Genomic DNA, 12,275 nt, shown 5'->3' on the forward strand with positions numbered 1-12,275 from the left:
CTGCTTTCCCCAATGCATTTGTTAATCGAATGCGCAGGTCTTTAAATGCACATGAGGTATCTGAGGCTGGGGAACAGCATGTGGGGCCTAGTGCTGGAGCAGACCATCCAAGGCTTCCCCCAATCCACTGAGATACCTCATGCTCCCCTGGGGTCTCCACAATTGCTTCTCCCACCCCATCTGCTCGGTCTCTACAGACTGGGCCTGCTTTGCTAGCATCTCAGATTTCACTTACTCCTCCCCACCCTATTTCCCACGGATTACTTACTTTTTTTTGCTATAAAGGTATAATTTTTACTAAGATCTATTCTGTTAATATAACTAAATAAGCCGTTATACACTTGAAGCATTGTGAAATGCAATCTGATCAGAAACAAGAAATTTGACAATCCTAATGTACAATGCTTGATAGTAGCATTATAAAAAGACTTTTCCATGAAATGTTTAAACACTCAGATTTTTTAAATCTGGCAATCTTGTGTCAAAAATGGCTAAAATGATATGAATACCTTTGAAACATTGAATTCTGTGACATGGATTTCAAGAACTACAAGAAGACAAAACTACATTAGTTGTTCAGTGAAGTCGCATTCTAACATTAGCAAAAGGTTTCTCACAGGCTCTCAAGCAAATATAAAAACTTGCTGGATTTGTGATTATTCCTCCCTATATTGAAAGCTGTTCTTCTGCTAATGGAAGCAGCTATCTGTTAACACAGGTACCTTCTAAAGTTTTAGCAAGTACCGGTATATATATTTTTGGAAACAGTAATAGCTGTATTTTAAAGTCATTGTACTAGCTTTTTACTGTGGTAATAAGACCACTTTAGAGACCACTGTAGGGTCTCTATATAGCTGTAGGGATTTTGCTCCCTTAGGAATTCTGTTGCCTTTTTTTCTGCTTCCTTTATGTTGTTCTAAATAGACAAATTATTAAGAAAAATCAGTTAAGGAGTAGAGCTTTAGAGGATGGTGAGAGAGGAACTACTCTGAAGAAACAGATTGATTCTCAATGAATATTCACTTTGCTTTTATCAAAACAAAAATGTATAATTTGCTGCAAAAATCAAAGGATAGACATAAATGATTTAGTTGCAAATCAAGGACATTTTTAACATATAGTTCTTTTATATTTTTAAACATAACCTTAATAGGTTACATTCATGCTAACTTAATTACCTTTACTTCCCACTGAAAATAATGGAAATGTTAATCATGCCATTTATTTTATTACTTACTTTTTGAAGAGCTTACTTTTTGAAGACCTCCAGAGGTCCAGAAGAGGCTGACCCACTGGCAGAGAAGCCAAAGTGTTTTATTCAGACGATGGTGAAGCTGTAAGAACATGAAATCTAAGGAAAACATTTTCACCAGCTTCTGAGTAAAAGACTTCGGCTGGGGCCAGGTGGCCAGCAGGCCTAGGCCTGGACTGGGCCACAGCAGCCTCCTGCTTCAGGGATTGAGGCAGCAACATCAGCAGCCAATAAAAGGGGAGGTTGCTTCCTTTGTCTCATCGGGCCGAACTGCAAGGCCCTTGTTGATTGGCTGCCACGCCCCAATCCCTGAAGCTGCTCATTCAAACTAGCGAGTCAGCAGAATGCAGACTGGGCCCAAACTAAACCTGACCAGACTGGGTAAAAACTGAGCCTGCAGGCCCTCATGGCAGAGAAGCCGAAGTCTTTTATTCAGATGGGGAAAGCTGTTTTCCTTACATCTCACATTCTTACAGCTTCACTGGCTTCTGAATAAAAGACATTGGCTTCTCTGCCACGTGGGTCAGCCTCTTCTGCAGTTCTTAGAAAAGTAAGTACCATAAAGCAAGGGTGGGATTCTACCGGTTCAGACCAGTTCGAGTAAACCAGTAGCTCTGACGACCAGCTGGGAGTGAACCGGTTTGCCCCGATGATCAGATGGGCCCGCCCGCCCGTGCTATTTTCCTACCTTTATCTTCTCAGCTGATTTGCGCGGCAGAACGGATTGCCGTGCCTCAGCTGTGTTTCTCCTCTGAAGAAACGTGGAAGTGAAGATTTCTTCAAACTGCACATGTGTGGATAGGTACATCAGGTGTGCGTCAGGTGCGCGAAGTGCGCAATCACCAAACCGGTTGTTAAACCGGGAGGATCCCACCACTGCCATAAAGCCATGGGAAATGGGGTGGGGAGGATGGATCAGGGCCAGGGCAGGGACTGACCATTTTGGCCTGTAAGAGGCCAAGGGAGCCCTAGGAAGGCCCGGACGGGGCCTGGATGAGCGGATCGGGCCCAGGGACCCTCCATTTCGGCCTGTAACAGGCCGGGGGAGCCCTAGGAAGGCCCTGTAACAGGCCATTTGTGCCGGCAAACAGGCAAAGGAAGGCTCACCAGACAGGCAGGTAGCTGGACCGCATGGGAGGCAGTGGAGAATGGTGAAGGAAGGCTCGGCAGATAGCTGGGCCATTTGGGAGGCCGAGGCGAAGGCAGGTAAGTGGGCTGGGCCACGGGGGCCACATGGTCGAGGCAAGCGAGCTAGTGAGCGAGGGAGCCAGAGAACAGCAGCTGCTATGCTGCGGCCAAGGCCAGCGAGGTGAGATAAGGAGTGACTGGGAGGGGCAGGGTGGGCGGGACGGGGCCAGCCAGTGGTGCGATTAGCCGGTTCACCAAACTGCGCAAAAATTTAACAGGTTTGCCCAAACCGGTCCGAACTGGCTGCAGACCACCTCTGATCTCAACCTGAATTCCCAACCTGCAATCAATTCCAACGCATTAGGAAGTCACCAAGCTGTGGAAGGATTAGGAAAGTCTGTACTAAACCAAAAATACCTCTTAAAAGGAGGGCCCATAGGTTGAGTGTCCCTACACAAAAATGTTTTGGTGCAATTTCTGGGTCCATGAAATTTCTTTCGTCATTGCTCTGTGACAGCTGATGAACAAGCCTTGGTAGTACAGTGGTCTAAAGCACCCTGTTATTAAGACCAGCTGCCTGCAATTACTGCAGGTTCGAATCTCGCCAGGCTCAAGGTTGACTCAGCCTTCCATCCTTTCTAAGGTAGGTAAATTGAGGACCCAGTTGTGGGGGCAATAAACTGACTTTGTATAAATATACAAAAAGGATGAAGGCTATTGCTTAGCGCATTGTAAGCTGCCCTGAGTCTCCGGAGAAGGGCGGCATATAAATCAAATTAAAAAAAACAAAAAACCAACGGATGTTGCTTGGGGCAAACCTGTTATGGGTGGGATACGATGCAGGAAATGCTGATAGGATTGCAAAAAGAGGCAGGGCTCTCTGGTACTATCCCTAATTGTTTCTTTCCTCTTCTTTCAGGTATCCCTCTGCTGGGGTTTCTCTTCGTGCTGCCGCTGACCATTCCATGGACTCAACTTTCAGAATCCTGGCTGGGAGTCGTGCACTATTTGGCTTGCATTTTTCCACAGCTGGGCAGCGTGCTTTACCATCTCTTCATGAATCATGAGGGAGGCCCTGCTGTTTACCATACCTTGCTCACCCTGGATATGTGTGGGGTTTGCATGGTCAACACTTTGGGTGAGTTAAAGTGCTCCCTTGTTATCCATGGATGATTTACTGGATTAGAGGAACAAAAAAGAGACAAAGTTGCAATGCGTACTGAGAACACAAGAGGGCTGAAAGTGGTATTTTTTGAGCTGGGAGCAGGTTGCATAGAGGGTATATGAGCCAAATTGTGTTGGCTTTGGGTACTGAAGAGCCAATCTTTATGTGATGGCAGAAGCCATCTTGGAAAAAAGCTCAAGAATGAAGAAGAGGTAAGAGGGGTGTAGAATTGAGCAGTTCTGGTTATGCTTGGAAAGGAAATACTCATGCTGACTTAAAAGAAACTGAATTTAAAACAATGAAAAACATATTTTCAGTGAATGATCCTTTTTAAAGATTATTTGGAGAAAAAGGGGCTTTCTATTGTTGTAAATACAAGACTGTTCTTAGAGAATCTGAAGGACAGCTGAAATATTTCAAGAGTGCTACATGTAGTCCTTGCTTAACAACTGTTTACAATAGACTTTAAAAAAAAGTTATGACCCATTTATCAAAGTTATGACTCCTACATGTATTTTTATGAGGTCATATGATTGCATTTCAGGCGCTTGGCAACCAAGTATTTGTGACTGGTTGCTATGTCCTGCAGTCATGTGATCACAATTTGCAACTTTTTTTGCCATTTTCCAGCAGAAAACAGCAAACAATGCCCACTGGATATGCTGGAATTTGTTTAATGACCATGTGGTTATTGGTTTAACCTCTGCATTGACTTGCTTTATAACAGCTGTAAAAAAAGGTTGTAAAATTGAGTCTGGTCACATGATGCCTTGATTTATGCAGTAGTGATTTACAAAATTCCAGTCTCCATTGTGGTTGGAGACTACCTGTAGTGACTGACCATGTAAGCCAGGGGTGTCAAACTCACGTCGTCACGGTGCCGTCACGTGACGTAGCGGGACTTTTTTCCCCTTTGCTAAACCGGGCATTGGCATGGCCAGCACGTGATGCATCCAGCCCGCGGGCCGAGAGTTTGACAGCCCTGATGTAAACTGATTGCCATTGTTTTTATCCTTAATTTCTTGGTGGACTGACTGTCTCTTTCCACACAGGTGCTCTACCAATCATCTACTGCACGCTGGCCTGCTCCCCACTTCTTCGTTCTATTGCCCTGCTGGCCTACACAGGCTTGTCAAGCTATGGTATCTTTTGTGCAGTGACTGCTCGTTCCAGTGTCCGGCGCTTACGAGCCTTTGCCTGGCAGGCTCTATTCCGCTTTTTCTTCTTCTATTTGCGGTGGGTGGGATTAGGCACAGGCCATCCCACCTCTCTGCGTTCATACCTCATTATGGACGGTCTGGCCTTTCTTGGGGGCGTCATCAACATCTCACGAGTGCCTGAGCGCTGGAAGCCAGGTTATTTTGACTATTGGTTCAACAGCCATCAGATTATGCATGTGCTGGTGGTGGTCAGTATACTCTATCTTCACTGGGGAGTAGTGGCTGATCTTCATTGGATTGCCAACTATGCCTGTCCAAAGGAATGACCACATCATGTTTGGATTCACTCCTTCCACAGAAAACCTGCTGACTGAGAAGTGGGTGACGTATAAGATGTGAGCCACTGTTCTCATTGTTCTACAAGGGCTGAAGTACATAAGAAAGGACATCTTCTGGACATAATTTATTTAAAAGAGGCTGCATTTTTTCCCCTGTGGGGTTAATACAGTAGTTTCCTATTGGTTGATTATTCATGGATCAACTTGTCTAGGATTTGTATACTTCTGAGTCTAAAGTAATGAATTTCTACCACTTGAGATTCTTAGGTCAGTTTGTGCAGTTCAACTATTCTTCCAAATGACAACAGGCAAACATAATTTGGTTAAAAACCATCTTGATCTCTAATAAGATACAATCAGAGAAATAATCCACTGTACTAGTGAAGATTCCCACCCCATCCCCAACTCTTATTTTTGTTTGCTGTAGGACTTTTTGTCATCAGAGCTGTTCTTGAGGTAGTTTTGATGATAGTAGGAAGAACCCTATTAGTTGGTTCTCTTTTTTAAATTTGCATTGAAGATGAAATGGGCACTGGGAAAAGAGAGATGGTCTTAGTAGAAGATGTTGGAACTGAGTGCAATTTCTCTGCTTTTTAGAGGCAGTTACTTACTTTTTCTCCAGGTCTCTTTCATACACCATGCAATACTTTCTGATTTTTAAAAAGGCTTGTCAGACACCAGAATATTAAACTCTGCTACATAGTTTAGTTTTTCTTTACCTGCCAAAAGGATAATCAGGAGCCTTGAAACTGGATTTGGGTTGAAGTTGAGGAGTCCTGATTTCAATTTCTGGGTAATGTCATCAACTTTAGGGCCATGACTCTTTTGCAGCATACCTCAGTTTCCTATCTCTCTTGGCAGAGTGTACAAAATTTATGGTCAGATTGGAATTATTTTTTCCGCTACCACATCCCACTTTTACCCTGACCAGAGCAATGCTTTTCAAAGCTTTATAGTTTTGTATGAATTTGGAAGTACTCTTTCTACTCCATTGATATGGCTGTTGCAATTGCAGTATTCAATAATAGGCAAGCACTGCTCTCTTTTCCCTTACTGTCCTGACTGGTCCATTAACTACAGCTTCTAGATTTTGGTTCACTTCTTTCATTGGCTTCTTGAACTGGTCCATTCTGAAGATTTTGCTTTTTAATTTCGTTTGTTTTTTATACAAATAGAATCCTGAGATTGATTCTCCCTCTGAATAATTAAGTTTTTAACTACTGGTCCATGGTCATACTTTTTTGGGGAAGGGGTGCTTTTTGAGAACCTAATCAGAAGCGGCAGGTTGAGGATCAAAATAGCATTCTAGCAAACATTTTACAATCCCTTTGAAGTCTTCTCTTCGCTTAAAATTAGGAACTGGGAAAGCTAGCTTTTCTTTTAGGTGCCTAAATTTGGCTCATAGTCCTTAGCCTGCTGAACTATATTAGGTTCTGATGCATGTAAGACCATTGTCTAAATAGGGGTGAAGTATGTGAGATCTTATAGGCCCTGGTGAACTTCCACATCTGAACACTCAAATAATTGTGCATAATGCTACTTTCAATGTAAAATGGATTTTCAAGTGGAATTTGTTTTAGTGTTTTATGGCAGATCTTAAAATCAGGGTTTTTTTTGTTTAGCCTCAAAATACACCTAAATCAAGCAACCCATTCAATATTTGGTAGCCCTTTATATTTTGCATTTATGTAGATCACTGTAATTTGGCTTTTAAAAAGCTATGTGTAGGGTTTCTCCTTGAAATGGGGGAATTCTCTATTTTCTATGCAGCACAAGTTACTTCATATTGTTTTAGTGACTGAGAATATTTAAGAAAATGGTTAAAGTTTATTATGTGACCTTTTCTGAAAACTAGTTTTCAATGTATAGTAAGCCAACCGACTTGGATTTTAGTTTAATTTAGGGTCAAATAAGAAAAAAAATCTACTTGTATCTTTCTAAGAATATAAGTGGCAGTGGAAACTCCTTTCTTCAAGGAAAGAAATTTGGAAAGGGTACAGGGTATTGTGAATAACATATCAACTAAAATAAATAATTTCTGATTCCTTTAAAGATCAAAATTGTCCTCCTGCAGCACCTGTAAATCCACCTTGTTAAAAACAGCCAGATTGAAAAGCAACCACGTAGATTTACAGATGTGGAAACCAATTTTGATTTTTTAAATCAGAAAAAAACATTATATTAGTCTATACAATATGTTAGCTTGGATGTATCCTCTTTAGAGAAGGTAACTAGGATAAAACATGAAAGTGTCTGATGTAACTTAACAAGCTGAAAAGTGAGTCAAACAAGTTCTTAAAGGAATAGCAGGCCTGTCAAACCGGCGGCCCACAGGCCGGATACATCATGTGCAGGCCACGTCCACCCTGGCTCCGCAAAGGCAAAAAACGTTGTGATACGTCACGATCCGGCCCGTGACACGATCAAGTTTGACACCCATGGAATAGAGTGAAGGTTAAATAATTTCTTTGTTCTAGGTTGCAAGTAGATCTGCGTTATGTAAAGGGAAGCATTGACCTAAACCAGGGCTGTCAAACTCGCGGCCCATGGGCCAGATGCGTCACATGCTGGCCACGCCCATGCCCGGTTTAGTGAAGGGGAAAAAAAGTCCCGATACGTCACATGACGACGCCGTGATGTGAGTTTGACATCCCTGACCTAAACATTCCATGTTAGAATGTGAATTTTGTGTCATACAGCTATTTTGGAAGAGGGTTTAATCTGCTGCTAATCAAGTCTTCTCTCTTGTTATCTCAGGGTAGATGGACATTGCTGATGTTCACAGCTTCTGAAGTTGAAGCGTCACATATCTTTAAAATAAAAGAGCAAGGCACCACATCCAAAAATGCACTTCATATGGAAGGAATTTTATGATGGCTATGTTATCCTTAATGCCAGATGGCTCCTTCATATGTCTATTAGGGTAACCATCAAATTTCTTTCTAAAGCAGTGGAAATGGGGTCTTAAACAGTGGTGGGATTCATGTAATTTAACAACCGGTTCTCTGCCCTAATGATTTCTTCCAACAACCAGTTTGCCAAACTGCTCAGAAAGTTAACAACCGGTTCTCCCAAAGGGGTGAGAACTGGCTGAATCCCACCACTGGTCTTAAAATACTTTCGCATTGACAGCTTTTACTGTCTCTCTACATTTGAATGAATTGCTGCTAAGGGTAAGATCTATGACCTTGAATTGTGGTTCAGCTAAAATTACCGTGCTGGCTGGAACTAATTGGAATTTTTTACAAGTAAAGGACCATGTTTCTTCTGGAAGTCATAACTATGGTTGAAGATTCTACTACTACAAGCTTTCTCTATATTTTTATAAAACTACATCTTCTTCTATCTATATAAAAAAGGCTGTATGTATGTATGTTTCCGCATAACTCTGGAACGCCTCGAGCAATTTCAACCAAACTTGGTACACAGATGACTTACTATCTGGAAACAAATACTGTGGGGGTAAGACACCCCTGGTGTGTGTGTGTGTGTTCCAGCATAACTGTGGAACGCTGTTAAGGAGAGCAAGTGTGGCATCCTAGAGCGGCAATTGTTTCTGATGTCATGGGAGGGGGAAGGAAGAGCCTGGGCCATTAAGGAGAGTTGAGTGCGGCGTCCTAGAGTGAAAATTGTTCGTGATGTCAGTTCCTTCGCAGCTTCCTCTGGAAAGGCAGCCGTGACGTTCTCCCTCCAGTGGAGCAATGGGGAAGCACCTGATGGATTTGGGGCAAAGTGCCAGGATCGTAGACAGGACGGGAAAGAGGAGCGCATGGGAGGGGGAAGGGAGAGGGCAGGGATGATGGGCATGGGAGTAGGGGGAAGAAAGGGCCCTTTCAATGGCTCTCTGTCAGACAAAGGCTTCGACATACAGTATATAAATACCCAGGCAACGCCGGGTTACCAGCTAGTGTTTTATAAAAACTTAACTACAAAAAATGTTTAGCAAGACATAGATCAGCTCAGTGCTAATAGCCTGCTTATTGAAAATTTAGTTTTCAGTTAAATCACTACATTCTAAAAGTTTCATCGTATTCAGCTGAAAGGGAGTAAGACTTTGTACCCTGTATTTGCTTGATGTTTTAGAAATTTTACTTTTGGTTTTCAACTAGAATTACATATCTTTATATTTTAAAAGTATCTACATGCATTTGAGTTAAATTTCAGACTCTGGAATTCAATGCCTGGTCAAAAAATTTAACACTTCATTCCTGTTACAATCTAGGCTAAAGAGAATAAGAATTAAATAAACAATTGTTGGAAGAAATAAATTATTGGAACAACAATTCCAACAATTGTTGGAAGAAATAAATTAAATAAAAAATAAATTAAATAAATAAATAAAATATCCTTCTGGGTTCTGCTCCAAGTGGGGAAAAAGACACTGGAAACATGGAGACTGCTTGGAAAGATGGTTTAATGGTGGACAGGATCACATGGTTTGAGTTCCTGAACAGAAAAGGGGCTGAGAGTCAGCGAGTCCCCAGGTTTTATGCTTTCTCTGGCTTTGAACTTCCTGGGGCCCAGAAAGAGTATCCTGATTGGTTGTCAGAGTCCCAGGGGGTGGGGGTCTTAGCTAGCCTTGCTGGCTGATGTAATCTTCCCAGGTGCCATGTGGTGAGTTTCTGTCCCTATTTTGTTGCAGATTATGGCCCATTAACAAAGGGTGGGGGGGGCAAGAAGGTGGGAGCTGCTTTAAAACATGCTTCTCCATTTCTCATCCAGGGAAACATAATATTCTGCCTTTTTAATATTTCCCAAAATATTTCATTCCTCTAGCAAAGGGGTGGGTGCTAACTTCCTACAATCCCTATTATTTTTTTTTCAAAACGTGAGTTTTGAAACAGGTTCTTGGCAAAAGATTAAAATTGATCAGATCAGGGATACTTGATGGGTGCTTTTAATTGTTCTAATGCAAAGGGGAAGGCATTGATAGAGGCAACAGAAAAGGATTCCTTCAGTGGCTCCCAAAAGCTTTCAACCATGAAGGTCTAGCAGCCAGGAGAAAAGTTCTGGTAAGAATGTTACAGTATCCAATTTTCCATGCCAATTAATTTCAGATTTCAGATATTACTTTCTGTGAGCTTCCAGTCAGGTTTCAAGCAAGCACATGTCCCAAAATTTTTCACAGCCATGGTTTTCCTTTTAATTGCAGGCTGCCCATTTCCAAGGGTTGGTTATTGAACCTGCCCTAGCTCTTACTTTAGTGCATCCAGGATTTGTGAGTCCAAATTGAGGTTAGTCTGTGCAATCCAGGCATTTTTTTTTCTTTTCTTTTCTTTCTTTTTTTTTTTTGGTGTTACACACAATGAGCCCTGGGACTTCTACTCATGAGACCACCAGCGCAACATATCATGCTTTATTGGGCAACTGGGTAGCATCATTTGTGAGTCAAGGTCAGGGCTTGGGTTTTGGATATCACTTTTTCTGCTATCTCTTCAAGTGAGGAAATTGCCTGAGGGGGATTGCCCCCTCCCCCATGGAATTAGCAGGGAGATATGACTACTTGGGCTTTTAGTGCTACAGAGCAAAAATCAACCTAGGAGAAGCTTTGTGTGGAGGTAAGTGAAGGGAATAGTTTCAGTCTAATTCTGAATGGTGTGTCTCTCTGTGTGTGCATGTGTATGCAGCTACTTTTACAATACAGGCAATACAAACATTTTGGACATATTTCTCCTCCCCACCAGATAGAAATCTAAGGTGTACATAACTTGCTGTGCCAGCCACTCCCAAATACAATTCTTACAATAAACTGATTACAATATAAATGAGACAAGAAAGAAAACCTTACAATGAATTTCCACCTTCCCCCCATAGTCTTTCCATCTGTCTTCTGGGGATTGAAAAGAGTCTTTTGGTCTTTACTTGTACATCTCAGGGTCTTTTCTTTCATGTCTGCTGAGTAGCATGCTTGGTGGTAAGGCTGGTCAGTCAGGCTTGGGAAGGTCTGCTTCACTCTGGTTGCTGTGATGACTTTCAGTGGAGGCTGGATTCAAACCCAATTCCTGGCTTAAACAGATGGAAGGTCTCCTCTGGAGGCAGCATCTGGATCCATGTGCTCTGCTTCCACAGTTGCAAAGTCATCTGTGCAGGGCTGAAAGACATTAGAACAGGGTCCCCTCCCCCCTTTGTGGGTAATCTTCCCAGGAAAGGCATTGTAACAGGATTAGAGATGGGGGGGGGGTAGATAGCTTGCAGGCAGAGTTTGAAAAGAAACAACACAACAGCATTGCAGTTACTAAACAGATAATGCAGTTTCAACAAAATGGAGACACAACAGATAAAAAACTGGATTCACATGCTTCAGGAAAGATGAACAGGTAAACCCATTTAAACACATACAGTAAATGCGAGACTGATTTTTCTTGTAAATGAATTTAAAACTTTTCCTCATAAACTTGAGTTGTTACATTAAGATACAAAGAGGGAAGGAGAGGAAAAAATAGAAATAAAATGAAAAGTTCTCTTTACTCTGTCTTGTTGGCCAGACAAATACAGGGCAAAGGCTCACTCTTTCTTTTTTTTCTCCCCCCCCATTTTTCATTGCTTCAATCTTTTTCTTTTTTCTCTCTAACAATTTCAAATTCTTGTCTCTAGGGATCAGATACATTTTACAGTTACAATTACCTCGAGGGTGCACAAAGACTTACACATACACACATAAAAACAAGGAGGACAAAGAGAGGAAAACAGAACTCAGATTTACACATACACTGATCATTCCCACCATAAATCTCAGTTAAATTAGGGAAGGCACAAATCTTAAACATACCACGTGGTTGCATAGAAGACAGAGAGACAAACAAACAAAACCCACAACATTACTATTTATATATTTTCCTTTTCTTTTAAGTACCTTTAATTAGCCAAATTTGTCTCCTGGTGTTATCTCTTAGCAGAGCCCATTTTTTTTTTTATTGCAAAAGTTTTACAATTACATTTTCACCCCTTCCCCCCCCCCTCAACCCACCCGAACTTCCCAACCTCATCCTCCCTAGCCCTCCCTAACCCTCCCCTCCCCCCGGACTTCCATACAATATACTCAGATCAAAAAAAAAAAAACCCTTTGTATAAAACTTGAACCCCTCCCTCCCCCTTATAGTTTTTCATCCTCATTACATTAAAATATTTCTATCTTAATATAACATTTTCAAATAAAAGCTATTTGATACTTCCTGGTTTGATATTTGTTCTGAACATAATCTATCCACTTTTTCCATTCCCATTCATAAGTC

General features: G+C 41.8%; 1 protein-coding gene across 1 annotated transcript in view; it reads left to right on the forward strand.

The window, feature by feature from the left end:
- The window catches only part of PAQR4 (progestin and adipoQ receptor family member 4), a 54,400-nt gene extending 49,232 nt beyond the window's left edge, over positions 1-5,168 (forward strand). Inside the window, exons 2-3 of the mRNA XM_070944517.1 lie at positions 3,300-3,518; positions 4,598-5,168. Of these exons, the coding sequence (XP_070800618.1) occupies positions 3,300-3,518; positions 4,598-5,031 (653 nt within the window). The 3' untranslated portion in view covers positions 5,032-5,168. The remainder of the gene's footprint in view (positions 1-3,299; positions 3,519-4,597) is intronic.
- The last annotated feature ends 7,107 nt before the right edge of the window (positions 5,169-12,275 follow it).

The sequence above is a fragment of the Pituophis catenifer genome, unplaced genomic scaffold, assembly GCF_029215685.1.
Source record: "Pituophis catenifer annectens isolate HBS135680 unplaced genomic scaffold, rPitCat1.0.hap2 SCAF_5, whole genome shotgun sequence".
In the NCBI taxonomy this organism is placed as follows: Eukaryota; Metazoa; Chordata; class Lepidosauria; order Squamata; family Colubridae; genus Pituophis; species Pituophis catenifer.